The following is a 24,378-nucleotide window of genomic DNA, read 5'->3' as shown; positions in this document are numbered from 1 at the left end:
AAATGTGGTAATGGTGGAGAAACAACTTTCCGTTCCAGGAAAACTGCTTATCCACCATCATTGGTGGGCCATGCTAACTAGCCTGGCAGGCTCTGTTGTGGTGAACCAGCTTCAGTGTAGCAGAGAGCTACAGGGAGGGTATGAGCAGCGTGAATATGAGAACAATGGACAGCGTTACGACCCTCTTCTTTGCTCTGATACGTTGTTCCTGACATCTGCTGTGTGTTTCTGCAGATAGACCTGGGAGAAGGTAGAAGAGCTCGATTTTTACACAGATTATCTGTATCGTACCCTACTGTCACAAGTCACAACATAATGATAGTTTTATGTAACATTTGTATTCTTTTATAAAAGTTACATACTGCAGCTTTAATATACCCATTTCTTCTAGACATAGTATGTAGGATTTTAATAACTTCTCTAACTATAACTACTTTATTTTTGTTTCCATGAAGGTTTCTGTTTTCACTGGCTCAAGTTTCATTCATGTCATCACTTGTCACAGTTCCTGTGTTTTTGTTGCAGTAATATTGGATGAGCAGATATTTGAATAGTATAATTCTCAACAAGAAAACTAATTGAAAACTTTTCTTTTTTTCAAACAAATGTTGAATTATTCAGTAAATGTGTTGATCTGCTTGGTGAAAGCACCGAGCTAGTACCAGGGCACTGGTACCAGTACCAGTACCAAAGGCTAGTACCTTTGTCTTAAAACCTGATTTTTGTGCCGACACGATTCTTTATTAATGGTTCTGTTACTGCAAAAAGAAAAAAAAAAATCCATACAAAATGTTTAGGTCAGGCTCCACAGTAACGTGCGAATGTCCGTTCTGCTTCAGTCCTGGTAATAATATCACCCGGGTTGACTTTAATAATAACCTGCAGTCACGCTGTGGAGACGCTGTCTGTCTTGTTTTCAGATGGTTGAGAGAAAAACATGTTTTGCTGCCTCTGCCAATGCTGAAGGGCTGGGGCCCAGACATAAACACTGGTGGCTGGGCAGGGAGGCTGCTGCCAGGCTGATGCTTCAGGTGGCAACCGGCAGTCAGGTAGTGACCCTGGTATTTGGTATTTGAACTCTAATGTGGAAATTAGTATCAAAATCGTGTCACAGTTTGCCATCTAACAGGTGCCAATTCACACTATGTATATAAATGTGGCGTGAGAAAAAGATACCTGTTCTCTCAATTTTTTTTTAAATAAAAAAGAATTGAGACAGATGCTTTTAAAAGGGCATTTGTATTGACTCTGATGCCACTAAATAAACCTTGTATGACCATCTGCCTTTAGAAATCACCTAGAGTCCGCATGTGTGTAATTACACCTCAGTATTAAACCGGCTGCCCTATTTCTGGCCTCAGAGGTTTTATTAAATAACCATAGTTATGAAAACCAAGAAACACAGCAGAAAGATCAGGGAGAAAGTTGTGGAGAAGCTTTTCACACTTTTACCTGTAAATTGCTTTAAAAATCATGCCTCATTTTTCTTCCACTTCACAATTTTGTGCTATGTGTTGTCTTGTTCCACCATGTACCATCCAAATTAAAATGCCGTAAAGTCTGTTTAAATATCAAGTCGTGTGAATACTTTTGCAAGGCACTGTATAAAAAAAGAACCTTTTTGAAGATCCAGTAATTTTTCAGACCATGAAGTATAAAAAGAAGCTAAACCCGCACCTTGGCTGAGCACGCCTTAAACCGTTTTGTTCTTCCACCCACAGCTCATCCACTGCCAGCTACAGCGATTTGCATTAGAGCGTGCATGGACCCTGGTTAATTAGATTTTTAAAGATGATCCCTTGGAAGCACATCTGAGGTGATTGTTGCCATTAAATATAACTTGGTATAGGATTATGTAACTTTCATTTGATGCCAGCAGAGGGAATACGTCTGATAAGCAGAATATTCCTCATATTGAGCTAAAAGGTTGAAGCAAAAATCACATGTGATTCATATTTACATTTAATCTGAGATTAAATATTCAACCTATTTGACCTAAAGAATCTACTATAAGGAAGTTTTGGTATTTGTGTTTATTAAAATCTGACGACTTTGGCACTACCTTAGAAATATATAAGAAAATGGAAATAATGGAATTGCAAGAATAAAGTTGTGAAATTGAGAGAGGAAAAATTGGGGAGTTACTTGGATTTATATAATTATTTGGATTTAACTTTAGATGACAGCAAATTGAATTGATTCTCCAATAAGGGCTTCATGGATGATTATTTATTCATTTGGTTTTAAACTTCTGGATGTGCTTGCTCATTTTGAACACACTGAGACTCTAAAAATTTAAAAAGAAATAGCTTAACAACCAAAAATAAAATTTATATGGAACATACCAAATTAAACATTTAATTTTTTTTTTTAATCCAGGAACATAATCACAGAGAAAATACTATGAGACCCCCTAGGATTTTTTTCCCCCTCTCGTTTAATAAAAAATTTTGGCAAAAGAAAAAAATCATAAATATTTGAAAGCTAAACAACATAAGCAACAATTTGTCTTACAAATATTTTTTATCATTATATTAGTAATTTCAAGATGAACGTTTTAGAAGTAAAAAGGGTTTAATGAGTGATGCCAGCTGAAAAAGGAAGGCACTGCCATGTATGGATGATGACTTTGTGTTGTCACAGACATGTGGTTTTGTTTTGGTAACACATACAAATAACCAAGCATGTTTCTTACAATGATCTATGCATGAAACTGTAGTTAGCTTTACAAAAGGAAAAAAAACTGAGCAAGACAGATTTTTCCTCATCCTTCAAAAACATCCATCCATCCATCCATTTTCTGTTCACCCTTGTCCCTAATGGGGTCGGGAGGGTTGCTGGTGCCCATCTCCAGCTACGTTCCGGGCGAGAGGCGGGGTTCACCCTGGACAGGTCGCCAGTCTGTCGCAGGGCATCCTTCAAAAACAGACATACACTATTTGTATTTTATCTTTCCTACCATCTACAGCATGTTTAGCATTAGCTTGGAGCAGCTTTTTTAGGGGAAAATCTCAAGTTGTGAGAAAACCTTTAGAGACAGATGAGCACAATTTATGTATTCAGGTGGCAAAGTTGAAGGAAGAAATGTGAGGGCTGCCACTCTTGTGACAATGCTTGTCAGAACAGGAGCAGAAATGTCAACACGTATTTGAATGCTGCTACGATTTAACTGTTTATCACAAGATCTCACTTCCTGCTGTCATAAATCACAAACGGATGTGGCTGACTCAGAGAGCTTTTAAACCGGGTTGTGGAGCCAGTTTGATACGTCTCCAATCTACTGTTTTCAGATGACATTTCACCTGATTTCCTCCATGTCACTGGATAAATCACTAAATATTTTTTTACCTCATGAACAGTTCAAGTTTGGAGACTTGTCATTACTTTCTACTATGATACCAGATTTCAGTGCTCCAGACAAAACATCGATATGCTCTTCTTTAGTTTATATTCTGGCTGCATTTGCTTACTTTTTTTTGATTACATATTTTACATACCTTTATAGTTCTGGCTGCAACTGTTGGGAGCTACAACTGAACCCAGTTAAAAAAGGAGTATGGCTGTAAAAAAGTACAGGATATCTCCTTAAAAGGAGATTTGATCTTATTGCCATTACTGACATTCTTTGGAAAAGGAAATGACTACTTTAAAAAAAAAAATATATATATATATATATATATATATACACACACATTAGATCCTTAGACTGTTGCTAAATTTACAAGGCTGACCTATTCTTACAATAGAAATAAAATCAAATAAGGAGGTGTCTTATCTTAAAGATAACCTATCATAAACATCCAATCGCTATGGACAAACCTAACATACCAAAGACATTCATCGTACTGTTCTACTCGATAAAATTATGATCAGACGGACCATCAACAAACAGCTGATTCATCCTGGATCAGAATGAACTGATAACATTTTACTGCTTAAACAAGCCGTACAGTTTGATGGCCAGAAAGATACTACGCCTGTATCTGCTGCTGGCGAGGAGAAGAAGTACCAGTCAACCGTCAGGGCTGACCGGCAGACACACGAAAAACAAGACAGACAAGTCCTAACACTCTGAACGTACTTCTTCAGGAAGGAGGGTGAGTGAGACTGGGAGTGCCTGAAACAAACACACACGCAGCAGACAAAAACAAATGTGAAAAGTACTGGGTCAGGAAGGGAACACCAAATAACGGCTGCAGTCACGTGTGTGTTTGCTTGCTGGAAAGAGGACATTAGACCTTGTGACATAATGTTCAGAGACACAAACAAGATGGGGCTGTAAACTGGGTGTCTTAAAGCATTTTGTGGAAAAATCTCATGTGTTAATTTACTGCAGATGTTTTATTCTTCATTTACTTGCAGCTGTATAATATTTGTCTTAAATAGGCAGATGGATGCTGCCTGTGTCTCTCCTTAAACAAACTGGAACACCTCCCACTCACTAATTCCTGCTCAGAGAACTGCTTTTCTTACTTTTCTCATTCAGCTGGTTAATGAGTGCAGATGGTGCATATACAGTATATATATATATATATATATATATAACACCTTTCGCCCTTCTGCTTTGTTTGCATGTTGGAACCACTGATGTCACAAATGAAATGATGCAAACAAGACAGAGCATACAATTGAATAGATTTTTATTTGCATGAAGCAAATAATCTTTAAGAAAGCTGTGCACTCAGACCAACAAACTCAAGAGTTACCCTTAATATGATCCGAATCAAGTCTCATTTCTTTTCAAAAGCATTCTGCTGGAAAAACGCTGTCTTATACATTTCATGATTTTTTTTTTTTTTGTCTTTTTGTCACACATAAATGTTTCAGATCCTCAAAAGTATTTTTGATGTCAAAACAAGAAAAAACATCCGCTTGACATAGCAAGACTGTGGTCCAAATCGCACCAGAAGGTCCACTTCTGAATAGCTCAAAATGTAGGTTTTGCAGTGGTCTAGTCAAAGTCCAGACTCAAACCCAATTGAGGTGCTGTGGCATGATCTTAATCAGACCCTTCAACATGGTTCAATTTAAGACAACTGCAAGAAGAGTGGGTCAAAATTCTTCCTCAGCGATCAAAAAGACTAATTATAGATGGATACTATTTATTATTTAGTTTATGTTGTATGATAATAAAACTAGTTTGATAATCTGAAACCTTTAGGAGTGACGAAGCAGGAATCTTTAAGGTGCAAACATGTTTTAAGTGGACAGATCAGTAGCTGCTGAGGGTTCAGATGACGTTTCTTCTTCTGCAAAATCAGGCGGTATCAGAGGCTGGATGTATTTGCATAACAGTGACAGACGCTGTATTGACCTGTTTGTTGGAATGTGCTAAACCCCAGTTATGACACAAACGCAAGATTATTACTGACATTTTGGGTGTGTTCATTTCCAGTTTTACTTCATATCAAAGTGAATCAGACCCCACTCCCACTCGTACTTCTTGCTGGACTCGATACCCAATAAGAAATATAATTTCACCAGCCGCGCTTTTTCAGAAAGGCGACCAAAATAAGTAGAAGAAAAATCATTTCTGCCAACTTTCTGCAGGTCGCGGGATATTTAGCAGGCTGTCCTACCCAGAGTCACAGTCATCTGTTTTGATCTGTGGGATGAGCTGCTGCGAGGAAGCTGACGGTGATGAGACAGAAATGTTCAGAAATTACAGTCTGTGAGACGGCACCTCAGAAACTGCAGCAGTAGGAGGGAAGCTTTCACACCAGATGTTCAAGCTGCTAACAGGAATCTGCCGCACTCGGTGTGTTTTTGTAGCATCGGCGATGCGCATCTCTCATCACTTAGTAAACATTCACAGGTTTCAGATTCCAAGAAACTTATCTGACACGGTTTCCTCCCTTTCCTCGTTTCTGTTTTTGCTTCATTCACATTTTCTTTTTCCATTTGAGGAGCGACATTTTGTTTTTGTTTTTGATTTTTTTTTTCCACAAGTACTTCATTAACTGTCAGTCGACAGTGTCAAACGCATACAAGCAGCCTGGCTGGATGAAACGTGCTAACATGCGAGCGCGCACAATACTTGTGGTTGAAAATGGTCTGATGGTTTATGAGGAGCAGCAAGGTAGAGCTGAGTTTCAGTAAGCCTTCCTGCTGACCTCACTACTCCTGGTTCCACAGAAAGACGCAGTTCTGTGAAATCCTCCCCCACACTTGTGTTTTCACACTTAATAACAAAAGCGCAAACCTCATTTCCCCTGAAGCCTGCACTAAAACTGGAATAGATTGACCTTTGTTGAAAAATTGACACTGAAAGAGGAAAAAATATAATGTTCTGATAGAAAGAAAAAAAAAAACATAGCTGGACAGTCTGGCCGATGCTTAATCTTTTGTGGTATGCAGAGGCTGCAGGTCTTTGAAGGCGGTCAAACGAGAACCAGGGGAACCACAGAGGTTCTGGGTCACTGAAACTGCTAATGACTAAGACATGCAGATTAACTCATGGATTATTGTGGAAACATTAGAACAACAACGCGAGACACATCTGATGTCAAATAAACAAAATTTCACACAACTTTCAAGTTTTTGGTGTCGTTATTTTGGTGCTAGAATGACTGACATATTGTTCTGTACTATTAGAGAATTTCTCTTCTAATTAAACAAATTAAACAACAACCATGAGTTTAAACTTGTACAGCAAAGAAAACAAAACATGTATGGTGGCTCCCACAACACTGTTAACATTGGCGCATATAATTTCTGTAAATTGTGTCTCTTGTTTGTCATTGAGATTATTCAATTATCTATTTTATTAAGCTGTTTCTGTTTGCTTTAAATGCTGTGTTAAACGCAGCACAGCATATGATTAAAATTTACTTAAAATACGACATCAAGGTCAAGAGTTGCTTGGGAATTTTATCTTAACTGAGGTTTTGTGGTGTAGTTATGAGCAGTCAGTATCTTATCTATACCAAACAGAAGCGAGGAGGATTCATACTGATTAAAGCTAACGGCTACCAGCTCTTGAGAACAGGCTTACAGTAAAACTGAGATCCTGGACTGAGTTCAACCTTCTAAATTAACTAAAATCTCAAAAATGTCCAAGCGGTTTTAATGAATGTTGCATTTTTAGGTTTTACACCGTACCACATTTTCAAACCTATCTTATCCAAAAGAATCCACATTAATACTGTTGCTTTGAACTGGTGTGACATTTCCGAGCTTTAAGTTGTCCAACATTTACACAAAGAAGGGGAAAATTGTTGACTTCTCATTGGCAGTTGTCTCTAAAATTAATCTGAAAACTACAGGAATCTACACACTTCAGCACAACTCTTCCAATGTGTGTGAATGTAATGAACTGACAAACATGAGTTGTTTATATATATCATTGGAGAAAAACCTGCCTCTCCTCTCAGCCTTCAAACTCTGATGTTTTCTGTTTAAAGCAGGTAGATAGATACTGACCACTATTAAACACTCTGCAAAACCTCCCTCCTGCACGTGGATCAGTCTAACTAAAAATATCACTTCAAACAGAATCAGAAGTAAAGAGAAAGTAAGAAAACCTTTTATAAATTTATGCCTTTTTACATAGATGTATGTTTATATGCAAGCTTCACATATTAGACTTTTTTTGTTAAGTAAATATGATTTGGTCGAATATTAAAATAAATGTGTTGTTTGTACACTTGGAGTAGATAAGGTAGATCATGTATATGTTAAAACTCTTTAATTGTTTCTTAATAAATGACTAGTCTCTAAAAAAAACAAAATCCCACATTTGTTAAAAAAGCAAAAAAATTACTGCTCAAAAAGAAAACTTTTGAGAGATTTGTATATGTATATATATCATTTTATATAACACAGCTCATTTATTTATAAGAAAATTCCAGAATTTGCTGCACGCACGCTGCCCTGCCCTGCATTTCAACAAGAATATAATTAGCAGTATCTGCTGTCAAGATAATTGTATTGTATCATGGAACTTAACCACTAATCTCCTGCCTGGTGACTGGCTGCCCAACAGTGAATGTGCCAGAGTCAGCAGGATGGTGCGTTTGACTGCGACGAGGAGGCGTTCAGGCCTGCAGCACCTCTCCATATTGTTCTCTATCAGCGGCACAACAAAAAGAGGGCTCTGCTGCAAAACGCAGCCAGGAGCAGCACTGATCGGCGGACAGTTGGGGCAGGTCAGAGGGGTGCTGCTGTGCAAGCTGGTCAGTCACGCAAATGTTTCCTTTTGTTGTTGGGCCCCGTTCTGCTCAGATTTGAGTAGAAAAATGAGCAGCGACAGTGAAGCCTGCCGGTCTGATGCCCTGCAGGCCGCAGCCTCACAGGTGAGTTGGTGCAACGTGAGTTAAAATGGCAGCTTGTGTTAGGTTTAGATGATTTTTCCAAACTTTTGCAGCCACTTGACTCTCAGAGTGAGACAACCAGGTCCAGACAGGAGCAAGAGGAAAAACTGATCCTAGCTGCGTGGCGAACCATGGTGAGAGAAAAGTCAGATAATAACAAACACACAAAGCTTTCAAGCAGTGCTATGTGATAATGTTTCTAGACAGACCATAAAAGTTGAAAAGGTGTGTGGGAGTGTACTGCTATGCTCTGCTGTGTTTCTATGAATCAAACATGTGGGTGTGTGAATTTAATATGTTTTAGTCATATTAATCCCTCTCTTTGCGATTGTTGTACAGCTCTGTTGTGATTGAGTCAAGCAAAGGTTCTCTTTTTACTGTTCGTAATCGAACAATCCCACTTCTCCCTTTATGGCCTCTAAATGTTCTGCTAACTTTTCTTACATCCTGTTTTTTTTTTCTTTTTCTTGTCTTGGTTTGGTCTTGTCGTACATTTTTGTTACACGTGCACCACTTTTTGTGCTCCTTCTTGTGTTTTCTCAAGTTTATCATACAACCAGTTTAGTCATAGGGCTGGCATGGCTCTAAGCCAGGGATTAGATATGGGTAAAAAGATGACGTATGATGTAATAAATTAGCAGCAAGACTCTTGACATTTGTGTTTGCTCTACTGGTTAAAAAAAAAAAAAAAACTGGACCAGACAAGTTTTAGTATTTGTATTTTGCATCTGCAGCAGCAGAGCCTGTCTGAGAAGGACCTTGCAGCTCCAGGTCTTCCTCAGTCTTTCCTGGCCAAGCAGAGGCGCTCCACCCAGACTAGGAGGGCCCGCTCCACCCATACGGAGCCCCAGTAAGAGCCTCTTGAACTGAGTGCGTCTCAGTGCTAAAGAAGAAGGAAGGCATGCCAGTTTTTGGTGGGTTGTTATCCCCCCCTGCTGGAGATATCAATCAGAAACAAACTGTATCCACAGGTGCCTGGGTCTAGCATCACATGTAAAAAATTTTTAATTTTTTTCAGATTGTTGCTTGAAGTGCTGAAAAATATGAAAAAAGACAATAAAATCAAGTGGAGCATCGTTTGTCATTGCTAAAAAAAAATTATAATTTTTTATTCTGTAATTGCTTGAATCACATCAATAAAGTACATGGGACAGTAAAACCGAAAATCTTCTAGGAATCATAAGCAATAAAATAAAATAGAAACTTTTCAATCAAAACTTGTGACATTTTTGACCAACTGAAACATAAAGTCACTTTTAAAAAAACATTCATATTTCATTATTGGGATTTTATGTGACCAATAAACACGCCGCTTTGTGTTAATCGTCTTCCAAAGGCTTTCTTACGCCTCGCCTCCCTTCCATTGAGGTAATAGCTCATCTTTTGACATTTACTCCCACCTGAGCCATGGTTCTTTGCAGCTCCTCCAAAGTTACCATAAGCACGCTGGCTGCTTGATGCAGCTGTGTGGTCGGCCATGTGTTGGGAGGTTTGCAGTTGGGTGATATCATGTTCTCGTGTGCGTGAAACGTTCAAATCCTGGGATGTTGTTTTATAAACTAACTCTGCTTTAAACTCTTTACATCTTTATCTCTGACATGTCTGGTTTGTTCATAATGTTCTCTAAGAAAACTCTGAAACTTTCATGGAACATCTGGATTTATATACACTATATTAAATACATGTGACCTGTACTAATTAGATGACTTATGAGGACAGTTTCCAATCTGGTGGTTTTAGATAATGCTGAATACAAATGCCCATTTTAATTTGTCAAAATTTCAAATCCATGTGTTTTTATTTTTGATTCCTTTAGCAGTAAGCATGCACAGATTAAAATGTAATTTTTCCGTTGCACACAAACAACAGTCAGGTGGACTTTGCAAAAGTTACTGGTTAATAAATCTCCACTGGTCAACGTGCAAAAAATCCAACATGGACTCCTCTCTTTGTTTTTAAAGTTTACAGGAGATTAAGTGTTTATTGTATAAATAAGATATAATACTAGGAGGAAATCATGGATTCTGTTATGCTGTGCATTTAATTTCTTTAAACTACAATGTGATCCTAAAAGGGCAATCAGGAATCAGGAACAACTCTAAGTCCCACTTCAGCTTTACTTATAGAATTAAACCTCTCAGCGTTCACAAAACCAGACGTTTACACCTTGTTGCTGATTTCAGGACCCTGTGAACTCTGACCCCATGCTCACACTGCGAAAACGCTGAGGCTCGATGTAAGACGGCACGGTGAGGAGGGACATTTTGTTCCCAGTGGACGGTGGTTTGGGAATGGGAGGCATTGCCCTGGGATGGCAGATCACTGGCTGGGAGCTGCAGTGCTCCAGACTGGACTGGGCGGTCGGGGGAAACAGGAAGGCAGAACGGTGGCGGGACGTGATAGGAGTGGCAGAGGCAGGGCGAGTAGATATCTCTCTGGAGGATGGAGGAGGAAGAGGAGGAGGAGGAAGCAATGAAACAGGAGCTACGGAAGTCTCCTCTGACTCTGCTTCAAATCCATCTTCATCCCTCTGAACTCCTTCAACTCTTTTTACATCCCTGCTCCCGCCGGCTGAGAAGTTTCCTCCTCGTCTTCCCAGCTCCTCCCCAAACTGAACATCCACCAGCGGCGTCCTGGGACTCTTGTCCTCCCTGAAGCTGCACACGGTGCTCTGGATGTCCTGGCCCAGCCCTGATGGCAGCGACCCACCTTTGCCAATTTTACAACTTTTCTCCTCCTCGTCCTCCTCGTCTTCGCTGGAGCATCTGTCGTTGCTGGGAGAGTGGTACAGCCTCTGGAGCTGAGCCGAGGTGCGGCATAGAGCTCCTCCCATGAAGCCAGTTGGGGATGGAGCCGCGTGAAGGAGGCGGTTAAACAGAGCCATGTTGGGGTGGCGAGTGCCGGATTCCTCCAGATTCTCAGCAATGTCCTCCAGAGGTTGGAAGTGCATCTCCTCCTTCGGGATCCTGGAAGTCAGGATTATTTATATTTTAGGCTACTGAAAAAAAAACATTTGTTATATTTGTTGAAAGTGTTTTTTCTTGAACTCTTTCTTAAGCCTAAAAGGAGAAAACGTTCTATGTTTCAAACACTAGGCAAGGGGGATTCTCACTCGGGCCCTCAATGTCCCCAAGAGGACACACAGAGAAACTCACGCCATGTCGAAGGTGGACCCTTGAAAGGACGGTTTACGGAGGACGAAGAGTGTAGCTGCCGTGTAGGGCGGTCGGGGATTGGAGTCGTTCCAGTAACGGTCTCGCTCCATCATCGGGAGATCGCCGTACATCTCATCCACGGCCATCATGGACACCTGCACACAAAATGTAAAACAGAGAAGCCAGAAAAAACAGAACATAACTCAAAGTCTAAAAGGTTTTAAATCAAGCTTTTAAAAAAAAAAAAAACCTGAAAGTTTCTGTCAATTAGCCAGTTGGTCTCAAAATCATCATCATCTTCTCCAAAGGGGTTAATCAGCTGCTCTGCAACCTTCAAGAGTAACAACAAAAGATTGAATGTCTCCACTTTCTCCTGACATCAAGCTGGAGCAAAACATCAAGGGAGCCTCAGTCTGACCTTGAGCCACCCTGCGTAAAAGAAGAACTGCAGCAGTGTGAAGATGGGCACATAGAGGTCCAGGTCATGACCAGGGTAACCCTGACCGGGGTCCAGAAACTGACGGCCAATCAGACACACGAGGAAAAAACTGTACACTGCCAGAGTCACCACCTGAGAGACAAACAGATGCATCCGATCTGTGCTAATGCAAAAGTTTTATTTATTATTACTGACTTTTTCACTGTATTTCTTTATTTGAATCATTTTAAACAAGTTTTGTAAAATTGTATCGTCGTAAAATGTAATAACTTTCACTTATTATTCCACCTCTTTGTAGAAGGAATTGTGCGGCATAAGATAAATGTATTTAATGCCTTGATTTTGTTCCCGTTGTTTTTATTTCTGGAAAGCTCCTTCTGTTTTATTTTCTTGTGGCGCCCTCTCATGGCCACTGGTGGTAACTCTAGTGAACTGACAATCTCAGCTCAAATGAATAAGTTACACATTTAACTAAAGTAAAAATATCTTGTGTTTGTATTCACTTAATAACGTTACAAAAGTTTCTGTTCTGAAACAAGAAGATATTTTATAGATTTTTTTCCAGACATTGGGTATTTTGTTAAAAGTCTCAAAAATAAAGAAAGTTTTTGTGTTTTCATAAGTAACATCCTTAGCATTTATTTGGTTAATCTTCCCAGTCATTATGTGCACAGCCTGGTGAGCTAAATGATTAAAACTTGTAGAGAAACATAGAAAACAGCTCCTTCTTTGTCAGACACAGCAACCTCTCCATAAGTGAGTATTTTGATTGACCATCTCCAAAAACTAAACACAGCGAGAGCTGCCAGTGTGTGCTGTCTTTGGCAGGCTGTTCTAATATAAAATTGGCTTCACCACACTTACGTTCCAGATATCTCAAATTGGTTTTTGACTAGACATATTAGTTCATTAATATATCTCTAATTACCTTAGGTTATCATTCAGGATATCCCAAATGTAGATGTGTCTAGTCAAAGCTCATTTTTAGACATCTGAAATATAATTAAAATTGTCAGATAACACTGATTTTATGTCAAAACTGCCTGCCATACCCATACTAGGGACTGCAGTAGCTCTTGGCCTTCCAAAAAAAAAAAAAAAAGGAGAGAGAAAATGAGCCTTTGCAGTCCGAACATCAGACCAACCCACTGGGGGAAGTCCCAGTCCAGTCCCAGTCCAATCCTAGTCCTGTCCCAGTCCAATCCTAGTCCTGTCCCAGTCCAGCTTTAAACCACAGAGATCAAGTCGGAATAAGTGTTGACAACTATAAGTCATGGATTCACAAATCTGATCTTCATGGAAGAGTGACGAGAGGAAAACTGTATTGAAAGAAAGCCGTAAGAAATTTAATGTTGCCACAAGCCAGGAAGGGGCACATCAAACATGGAGAAGGAGGAGCTCCATTCAGATGAGACCAAAGCTGAACCTTTTGGTCTACATGCAAAATATTATATACACATGAAAAATTCCCTGCAGCCACACCCACCATAAAACATGATGATGCTGTGAGAATGCAAGGTTCACCTTGTAGGAAACAGACATTAAACCTATAGCCAGAGCTTCAGTTACATGTTTGATTTTATTTGTGGTCTAGAATGGCCTAGTCAAAATTCAGACCTAAACCCAATCTGTGGCGAGGCTTGAAATTTAATGACAGCTTTGCAAAGCGGAATGGGCAAACAAATTCAGCCTATATGTTGGTCTATCACAGAAAATTCCCATAAAATATGGAAGATTGGAGTTGTAATGTGAGAAAATGCAAAAAGGCTGAAGAGTTATGAATGTTTTGACCAAAAGTCCTGATTAAAATACCTAAGGCACAGGTGTCAAACTCCAGTCCTCAAGGGCCGGTGTCCTGCAGTTTCTAGATGTACCACCGGTACAAAACGCTGGAATGAAATAGCTTAATTACCTCCTCCATGTGTAGATAGGTTCTCCAGAGTCTTGCTAATGACCTAATTATTCTATTCAGGTGGTGCAGCAGAGGCACATCTAAAAGTTGCAGGACACTGGCCCTCAAGGACTGAAGTTTGACACCCCTGATAAGGTGTGCTAAATAAAAACCCAAGATTTACCAAGTCTGTGAATGATCTTACCTGAGTGTACACTAGTGGCACGCTGATCATGTCATAATGAAACAGCATGCTGCACTTCCCTCTGAAACCGTTCAGTTCCTGCCCACACACACACACACACACAGCAGCTGTCAATCCACAATCTAAATCTCCATTCAAAAGAGTAAAGAAACTCTGCAGCTCAACACTATTAGCCAGCTTGTATGAAGGTTTCTGCATGTTCTGGCTGTGCTGCACCTGCAGGAGAAGTTTGAGTGTGTGGTCATCTTTGATTCTGCCTTCACAGCGAGCCACAGCTGCCAGGTTGGTGAACCAAACGCATGGGATCCAGTATTTGTTGTAAGGAGAGTGGAGACCCTCAAACTTCTTTCTCTCCTCTCTTGTCATAAATCCTGCACAGAAAACAGGAGTCATTGGTTCGTATATCTTCTATAAAGATCTATTAAAACATAGTGGCTTTTTATGAATCACCGTGTTGGTGGTAAAATAATACTTTAATATATTCTTACACAGTCTCTCAAACTATGTAAGCTTTTTTTCATTTTGCAAATGAAAAAAAAACAAAATTTATATATCAATGCTGTGGAGAATATCTGTGTTAAAACCCAAAGCATTAATAGAAGTAGAGCAGATTTTAAACACCTATGGGCCAATTTGGTTACTATGGAGACTGAACACAGGTTGGTGGACCAAGAAGAAGCTGGTTTTCTAGGCAACTCCCCCGACTGCTTGTGTGTCAAAAGATGTGATAAAGGATAGTTAAAGTGAGTGTTTTTGAATATATAAAATGAACCAAAAATAGTAATTTATTGCTTGTTTTTTTTAATCAGTAAATCTCCTTACACGTCCTCTCGTGAGTTTAGTGAATGCAGAAGCAAACGCTTCACAATTATTGTGTGTATTACCATCTGAAACACCTCTGACCACTTTCTGGTAGTTGATAAAAATGTATCTATGCTACGTGGTGTTAATCACAAACCCTGAGAGAAATAAGTCAAATTTTGTAAATATGTGCTGTGCAGGGCGACCATTCCCAGCGTCGCCCTGCTCTCACCAGCCTCCACCACGTGGTCCATGGTGGGGAACCGTTTGAAGACGGCCGTGCTGACAGAGCGGAGGATGAGCAGGGCTGAGAGGCTGGCGTAGCGCATCATGGTGCGTCTCAGCAAGCGGCCTCGCTCGTCGTTCCCCTGCAGGCCCCCGGACAGGACGCACATGAGCCTGTCGGGCAACGGGATGCTGGTGTACTGATTCCACCAGCGGTTCACCACCAGGGTCACATAGAAACCTGCAAACAGCAGCACAGAGATTTAAAACTGTGATTTTTTATTATTATTATTATTATTATTATTATTATTATTATCCATCCATCCATCCATTTACTGTTCACCCTTGTCCCTAATGGGGTCGGGAGGGTTGCTGGTGCCTATCTCCAGCTACGTTCCGGGCGAGAGGCGGGGTACACCCTGGACAGGTCGCCAGTCTGTCGCAGGGCAACACAGAGACAGACAGGACAAACAACCATGCACACACACACTCACACCTAGGGAGAATTTAGAGAAACCAATTGACCTGACAGTCATGTTTTTGGACTGTGGGAGGAAGCCGGAGTACCCGGAGAGAACCCACGCATGCACAGGGAGAACATGCAAACTCCATGCAGAAAGACCCCGGCCGGGAATCGAACCCAGGACCTTCTTGCTGCAAGGCAACAGTGCTACCAACTGCGCCACTGTGCAGCCTATTATTATTATTATTATTATTATTATTATTATTATTAACAGGCCACTTTGTTGCATACACTGTAGAATTTCCAATAAATTAAATTCTTAATTTAGAGTTAGATTTTTAGCCCCAGAAAAACATTCAACAGAATGAAGAACTATCATGATGTAGCAGAACAGACTGGTGAATTATTTATGTATTCAGTTTGTGCTGAATTATTTATCAATTAAGGATTATTCATGGGTGCTTTATATACTTTAACACTGGTTAAATAAGGAAATGAGTCCATCAGATTCATTTCTTGCACCTTTTTCATGTGTATTTATTAGGAAAATGTTAACTGGCTTTTAATTACTGGTTAATAAAGTCAGCATACATTGATCACTGAAAACGTCACACCATTGAACATCTTGAATAGCTCATAAATTGCATATTTAATATGTTTTATGTAATCATAAAAAAGGTCTTGTGTCATGTTGCTAGAGCCACACTAATCATAACTAACCCCAAGTCTGAAAATGCCAAACGACTCAAAGCTTACCCAGTACAAAGGACATGGGGATGAGACTGGCATAGTGGTTGCAGTAAATTGCCAGCTTTTCAAAATACCTCTTCTGATCGTCATCCAGAAAAAATCTGAAACGGTAGAATAATCCAGAATGTGTTATATAAGGTATCATGGAGGTGATGATTATCTACAGTTGCAATTAGATTCACCCATCGTGAGCAAGAACTTTGGGGTAATGTCAGACTTTTAAGGATTCCTTTGACTGTTCTGTCTCAGTCCATTGAAAAACAATTTCAAAGGTTAAAAACGTTACATTCCAATCCACAGTAATATTTGATATAAATATCCCTTCAGAAGGTAAAACTAAATCACACACTTTCTGCTGCTGGAGTAATTTGACCTCTTATTTTGACCAGATAGTTTGTTTTTCTTTGCAGAGACCTGGATTTAAAGCATGTTAGCCTGTTTTATCCATAACAGAACCAGATTATGTAAGATGTTCCTGTTGGAACTCTATGACGTGTTAGAATTTCAATTATCTAGTTGTTGATTGGTGGTGAAGTTGAAGAACTCTGGAGTGGTTATCCAGCTTCATAATTATATCAACTTTGTGAACTAAACAAATACCATTATCAGAAAAACAGACCAATAGCATGATGCTACCTCCACTGTGCTGAATAACTGGTGCAGTGTTTGTTGGTTGCTTGGTCTTTGTCTCATGAACATGAAACTTTTCTCAAAAGTTATTAAGCTTCTTCGTGTGGACAACTGAATGTCTCAGTCAAGATTAAAGGCATCACTTTTGGAGAAAATGCTTCTTTCTCACTTGCTACCCTCTTAGTCCACGGTGAAGTAAAACTTGTCTGACTGGACCGTGATGCTGGGCTTCTAGCATATGACAGCAGTGGGTCACAATGGTTCCTCTTTTGTTTCTAAAAATCCTAACCAGTCTCCTTTAATCTCATCATCACATCTAAAAAAGTTGCATTCACACATAGTTGTTTGAAATGATAATTTTGGGATTTGCCAACTGCAGTCAGTCATGGCAACCAGCATGAAATTAGTCAGCCTTGTCCATTTAAAAGATCTTCCAAAGGCCGCCTCAGGAAAACTTTCTACCTTTGTCCAGCATCTAATTACAAAAAAATCTAATAAATGTACGTTTGGACACTTTTGTGGCTTAAATAAGTCACTAGAAGCCCCAAATTAAGCATGACATTAACACTCTTGATGAGTGTGTGTAAACTTGTCATAACAGCGGTTCCTCCCTCACCTGTAAGTGACGCTGGTGGCTGTGTACATGGCGAAGAAAGCCAGAAACTCTTTGTAAAGAACCTTGTAGATGCTGCCTTTCCAGGCCAAGAGCAGCTTGGAAAAGCCACAGAATTTGGCATTTGCAACTCTGGCGGTGTAGGTGACCGTCATCAGGAGCCGAGGATTTCCAGGTTTCCAGAATGAAAGCGCTGTTTGGGAAAAGATCCAGTTTCTAATTTAATCGGTTTCATATGTCCTCATCAGAGTTCCCATACCTTCAGGAAAGTTTGAAATTTGATTTCAGTATGTTCCAGGTTTGGAATACACCGAACCCATTACTCCCATATTCCATTGTCTAAATGTAGAGTACCTTGTACCTCCTTTTTATGCTTTCTGCCTTTCTTTCTTTCTTTCTTTCTTTATTATGTACTCTTTTTCTTGCCCTACCTGCCTTCCTGACATACTGTAGTACACCCTCTCCTTTCTTTTAACTTTTACCATCTTCGTTCCTCGCGTCCTAGTTGCCTCCGTGTTGTCCCTCATTCCTTCATTGTACACTTATCCTCTCTTTACCTCCCTTTCTTCCTCAACTGTATCCTTTCCTAAAGCCTTCCTTCCGTGTCTCCTACCTTCCCTACAAACAAACTTTTTCGTAGCTCGACTCCTTCTTTGCTTCCCCTTTTGTAATTGTTGGTTCCCTGCGCGTTAGTTCCCTCCTTTTTGTCCTTCCACCCTTATTTGTCTCCTCTATCTCCTTACTTTACCTTCCTTCCTATTTTGTGACCTCCTTCCTCCCCTCTTTCCTTGTGTTTTTCATTTCTTTCCATCATTCTTTTAAGCCAACAAAAAATTCTGTGATAAATATGAACGTCGAGATTTAACATTTTAATGAAAATGCATACAATTTTTACGTAGACGTGGGAACCCCTGTCATAAAATAATTGACAGTTTAATTTAATCTTGACAAACAGCGTTAATAACTTATAATATAATTATTGATGAAAACAAAGTAAATCTTCGTTAAAGGAGGGATGTATCTAAAAGCGAAGTTACCGTTTTGAAACAAGACTGAGACAGAGATTTCTTCACAAATAATGAATGTTGATTCATTATTTAACTAAATGCATCATCCTACCTTTCAGAGGTGCGTCGTTCAGCTGATCTCCTCAGCGCATCTCCATGCGTAATTGGCACGCGTCCCGCTCCGCGTTCAGCAGTGCCGCTCTCTCCGAAGGAGCTCACCGCCCTGATATCCTCTGGCGTCAGCTCCGCTCCTCGGCTGCGTGGTTATAATCCTCGGCGGTGGCCAGTGGTCAGCGCGCCCCGGGACAAATCCCCTCCAAGAAAATAAAGAGGGGGAGGCTCGTTAGCACGGCCCCCAACCGGGCGAGCGATGCTCAGTGATGAACCACAAGCGACAGGCCGCAGCGCCGCGGCCGGAGGAGCGCGCAGGGCCGAGAATAGCAGGGAATTATTAAACAGCAGCAATCGGACCGTGCAAACTTTCCTGCTCAGTAAAATGACAAACAAGAATCTTGCTGGCTGGTTATGAAGCTGCAGACTGTTGTACATTTCAACAATTACCTAAAATGAAGTTTAAACAAATCCATATATCCTCTTGAGATGTTTTATTTAAAGGTCATCTGAAGCCTCATGTTACCTTGAATCTCTTTTACTTGAACTTTTATTTGATTGATCAACGCTGGATAGAACTGAAAGGTGTTGCAAGCATGTATGTCCACCCTCTTTAACTCGATGCCCCTAAATATGTGATTAAAGAGCTATTTTAAAGCACTCTAAAAAGACAATTAACCTTATGGAAGCATAGGACAACCCCCCCAAAAAAACACAAGACCAAGAACAATTTTTAGCTGAGGAAAGTTTGTTTTAATTCACAATTGAAATATAATTTAAATAAAATCTATAGAAAACAGATTCTTGAAGCAATCAGTGACAGAAAACGAGAGATGTTGACAGGTGGAAATATTGACCTTATACTTATTTTCCAATTGGGAAAGCTTCAATTGAACCAGAACCTTTGTTTCATTCACAGCAGTAAGAATGCATACAATCATTAGCTCAAAACTTCAGTGACAGGTTATATTCTAAATAACTACAATCAGAATAGTTATCCTGATTCTTCCCATAATGTAATCAATGTTAGAAAGAAGTGGGTTGATGCGTTTAAGGGGTTCTGAGGGGAAGATTTAGTGACCTTTCAGCTTCAACTTACTGAAATGTCACACTTTGGTCTTATGAAACATGTGGATTCATATCTTAAAACAAACCAATGATGCCAAACAGTAAACAAACCATTCCTGCACTTTTACTGGAATACAAATAACCCACAAGAACTGAAACTAAAAGAATGATAACATTTCTCTTTTTATTCCTTTTTGCCAACAACCTGTCATTTAACTCTGAAGTTGTAGTAACTTAAATGAAAATGAAAAATATACAAGACGTGAATTTGGTTGCAAGTTCAGTCAGAACCTCGACTGGAAAAAAAAATGACACAAGCGCCAAAATCACACAGAAGCCGAGGTGTTGACATCAACCATCTGAAATCTGTTAAACGAACAGAACTGTCAAAGGAAACGGTTAGAACTGAACTGTGACCCGAGATAGGATGGTTCTGTTGAGACCAAGTTGAATGCAGTAAGACTAGAACAACTGCCACAAAGGATATGAACACGAGAATAAACCGAGAGTTAGACTGCATATACGCACCGCCCCATCTCACAATGAGGTTGTGTGTCTGTGTGTGTGTGTTCTCATCAGCTCCCCTTCAGTTTGGGAATGTGAGTGTGTTGTTGATGTAGGAGTGTTCTGCTTCAGAGGACAGAGTGGATCATTATGAGACTGTTGCTGCAAGGTTTAAGACGAGGTGGGGTGGGAAAACTCGGAGCAGCCGCGTTCAGACCGTTGAAGTGTTTTATCTACAGACTTAGAGGGAAGAGAAGGAGACACGGGGGCGGTTGAGAAGAGGTCCGACAAGTGAGAGATCACTTGTTTGGGGGTTTGTATGGTTCCAGAAGCTGCTTCGAGAATGTGTTGACCTTGTCGGCACCTCGAACTTCATGAGGCAGCAGCGGTAACTTAACTATGTGGAAATCTTCATAAAGATCCTCCATCTGCAGGGACAAGGCAGACCAATGATGAATACATGGGAAAATAGCAATCACTGCTTTAAATATTGGATAATTACACATCGGTGAAATAAGTCCTGATACGTTTGCTACTAATGTTTCCGTAATCCACTTTACATCCATATTTATACCAATATGGATGTAAATGTTAGGATTTAAATTTTCTATTTAGTCTCTACAGATGTTCAGGTTGCATTCTTGTAAACTGCAGGCTCCTTTAACAGTGGATGTCTGTGTGCATCTATTTGGACTATGACTTTTGAAATGTCTTCCTTTTTTTTTTTCCAAATAAAGGCTCTTGAGGGCGAAACGTATTACTTTATGTGATTAAGACAATATTTCAAAACATTGGGTCACATTCATTTTACATTTTTATTTAGCCCTTTTGCATAATTTTGGGGGAATTGGCTGTTGGCGATAAAGAGCCAAAAGAGTCAACAAATGACCATTAGTTCTGGCATTAGTGACTGAAACAGTTAAAACTCTTCAAAGACAGAAAACACTCGCAGGCCGTACCTGGTCTAAATATTTGGACTGAATTTTGTGACGGGCTTCACACATTTTACAAGGCTTCTCTGCTTCGGGGAAAACCAGCTGGTTGACAATGATGTTGTGTGTGTCGATGCGACACTTGGCTAGTTCCTGGATCAGCCGCTCTGTCTCGTAGAGCGACAGGAACTCTGCGATACAAACACAGATGAAGGTCGTCTGTTCCTGGAAAACATTCGCAGAGACAACAGAGGAGTTAGAAAAAGCACGTGCTTTTCAAAGCACTTTCAGATGGACGACAGTTGTCATAAGATACAAAGTATTTCACCACTTTCTAATATTATCCCGTGTATTCAAAACAACCAAGTTATTCCTGGATTCATGAACAAAAGGAAAGACTGATGGACAGACGGAAGAACAGAAAGATAAATAGACAGAGAGTGGGCAGACAGGTGAAAATGTTTTAACATTTTAGTACACATTTTAGTGACTCCTTGAGTCACCTGGAGTGACTCCAGTCAGAAGGTGACTTGTAAAGAGTGACACTATTAAATGAATGATACTTACAGGATCTTTGAACTGCTCACTAACGGAGCGAATGACTGGTAGAGTTTCCTCCAGTTTGGACGCCAACTGGTCTGCATTCATGTCACCCAGACCAAGCATGTTACACATCTGGGAATAATAATAATAATGATAATAACAATAATAATAAAGAGATGAAATTATTTCCTCACACAGCTATTTAGACTCTGGTAGAAAAATCCAGTGCACCTGAGAAATGAAGGGGCTGATTTGGTTCTTTATTTTCATGAGGCGACCCAGCCCTCGCTCCACGATGGTGGGGAAGTTGAGCAGACGCAGCGTGTGGCCAGTCGGCGCAGTGTCAAACACCACAACTGAGAAGTTCATTCCTTTCACTAACCTGTTTCAACAGGTAATTAAGCACACCAAGTTCAATAAAACATCACCAACCGCATCACTTTACATTTCTAATTTTTATTTCTGCATTTATTTTTCACCTCATGACCTCTGCGTAGCTCATAGCCTCGTCAATGCCAGGGAAAGCACTCATGGCTTCCTGCATCATTTTCTTGCCCATGCTGAGCATGTTGTCCTCCTCAAAGAATTCATCAGGCAGTTCGGCGACGCCCAAGCTCGGGTCAATCTCCTGTTTAAAACAAATATGAAAGATGAAAAAAAATATACAAGTGGCCTGTTGTTTCCTGCCCTTGAGATACTGACAAGTGGTGAACTAATGCAAAACGCTTTCCAAAAGCAGGACAAATAAACCCCTTTGTGGTTTTCTTAATGGCTGACTCCAATTTCCAAATGCTGGATCAGATGAGACATTCTGACAACAGTGGCATAGATTAAAAAAATAAAAAAATAAATAAATGAAGGACTAAGCTCAGGCGTCTTAAAGTAACATTATATCACGCACTGAATTTGACTAAATTGATAAAATAAAAAACTTGAATAATTATAGTTCTTGTGATTAAAGTTTTTTATATAATTTTGTCAGTATATCTTCAAATCTCAGTGCTGTTTTAATTTTGTCACACAAGAACTATGTAGGAAAAAAACTAATAAAATCACCAGCCACTGTACAATTTGTTGCACAAAAAAAAAAAAAAACACACAACTTGCATGTGCAAGAAGCCGACTAGTTTGCACAAAATATAAAGGACCAATAGTTTCTAATACTATTAACCTATCTACTAACTCAAACTCTTGAACCTTGCTACATATGTTACTGATCAAAATTTGGATTCTAAAAAATATTTTTGATTTGTTCAAACGATTTTTATTTCTTTTATTATTCATTATGACTTACCATTGCAAAGAGGTTGTCGTAGCCCTTAACTTTAGTAGGCACCTTTGAGAATTTCTGGTCAAAAGCATCAGAGATGTTATGGGCAGGATCTGTGGATATGATGAGGACGCTCTCTCTGACGGCAGCCAGCTGGACGGCCAAACTACAGCTAAATGGCACAAAAAAAAAAAAAATCAGATAAGTTTTAGATACTTAATTTCTAGAATTTTCCAGAATGTGACTAAAACTTCAGAAAGGTAGAATTAAAAAAACTGCACTGCAAATCTTTATGTTTAATAAGTTAATGATGCTTAGTAATAGCCACGTAACTCAGTATAGATAATAGTAGTATAGATGATAAGCAGGAGCTTTGTTTTGCAGATTTCCTCATGTTTGTGTGATTCTGAGCCATCCTTAATTAAAGCAACCCCACTAAGCCCTGTTGAATAATGGGACCAAACATTGTTGTAAGAATGCACAAAATTGTAAGTATGTTCTTTTGCCTTTTTTGATAGCCTAATGCATGTTTCTTTTTTATATAAGCAAACAGTAGTTTTTTTTTTTTTCATTTAACCAAATCAAAGTGAAATCTGGTGCATACCGTGCAAAATGTTAAGTAAACTCAAATATAAATTTAGCAAAGTCCAAATTAGAAAATAAAATAGGTTGGGGGAAAAAATCCCAATTAAAAATAACCTTACTTTAAGAAAGAAAACTGACCAATTTGTAGAACTCTCTCATGCAGACGGATCTGTATTTGATCCATTTTTCTGAAAATCTTTCACATGTTTAGTCCGTCCTTCAAGTCTGGTGGCTAACGCTGACCTTTCTGATTGTCGTTTTACGTAGCTGTCCAATTGATTTTATATTATTTTTTAAAAATCAATAAAGGTACGTGCAGGACAATCCGTAGTTAAAAGAGAGCGACACGGAGACGAGAAAGTCACGATTTAATTTAAAGAACAGAAGTTAATGAATTGTGGCAGCAGGCTAACTTTAGCTGCTGACTGTGCTAGACAGTATTTAGCTACCCGATAAACGACAGGTAACACTAATTTACTCACAAAAAAATACAAGTAAGGGTGTTCTGATTACGTTTAATTACTCCTACCAATAAAACTAACAGAACTTGTTCATTATCTAATAAAAAAAAAGCATCAGCGTGTATTAAAAGCTAGCTTGAGGTAATTATTTCAGCTAGCTCGAGTCGCTAAGAGTATTTCCTCCGACTTACCTGCAGGTGGTTTTACCGACACCACCTTTCCCACCAACGAAGATCCATTTCAGGGACTTCTGTTCGATTATGTTCTTCAGGGTCGGTTCTAAAGGCTCCACATCAGGTGCGTCTTCAAATTCGTCGTCCATCGCAGCGGCCATCTTGAATGTGTACAGTCACCGTTCAGCTGAGGCGGACTGCTGCGTTCAAGAACTCCCGGAATTCTAAATTATAAGAGCA

General features: G+C 39.6%; 2 protein-coding genes across 2 annotated transcripts; both read right to left on the bottom strand.

Moving 5' to 3' along the window:
- Positions 1–9,412: 9,412 nt before the first annotated feature.
- best2 (bestrophin 2) lies at positions 9,413–18,905 on the bottom strand. Its single transcript, XM_028016478.1, has 10 exons — positions 18,604–18,905; positions 17,488–17,677; positions 16,248–16,342; positions 15,036–15,269; positions 14,219–14,373; positions 14,003–14,080; positions 11,886–12,038; positions 11,718–11,798; positions 11,468–11,622; positions 9,413–11,278 (listed from the first exon to the last, which is right to left on the bottom strand). Exons 2-10 carry the CDS (start codon positions 17,637–17,639, stop codon positions 10,492–10,494), a joined length of 1,890 nt encoding a protein of 629 aa, XP_027872279.1. The 5' UTR covers positions 17,640–17,677; positions 18,604–18,905; the 3' UTR covers positions 9,413–10,491.
- Positions 18,906–19,332: 427 nt separating this feature from the next.
- On the bottom strand, positions 19,333–24,349 carry get3 (guided entry of tail-anchored proteins factor 3, ATPase). The gene is made up of 7 exons (XM_028018719.1): positions 24,157–24,349; positions 22,944–23,091; positions 22,129–22,277; positions 21,881–22,031; positions 21,674–21,781; positions 21,134–21,331; positions 19,333–20,602 (listed from the first exon to the last, which is right to left on the bottom strand). The coding sequence occupies exons 1-7, from the start codon at positions 24,297–24,299 to the stop codon at positions 20,474–20,476; spliced, it is 1,026 nt and encodes a 341-aa protein (XP_027874520.1). The 5' UTR covers positions 24,300–24,349; the 3' UTR covers positions 19,333–20,473.
- Between the last annotated feature and the right edge of the window lie 29 nt (positions 24,350–24,378).

This window comes from Xiphophorus couchianus, chromosome 5, assembly GCF_001444195.1.
Source record: "Xiphophorus couchianus chromosome 5, X_couchianus-1.0, whole genome shotgun sequence".
NCBI lineage: Eukaryota > Metazoa > Chordata > Actinopteri > Cyprinodontiformes > Poeciliidae > Xiphophorus > Xiphophorus couchianus.
The sequence above is the reverse complement of the archived record's forward strand: the minus strand, read 5'-3'. Positions and strand labels throughout refer to the sequence as shown.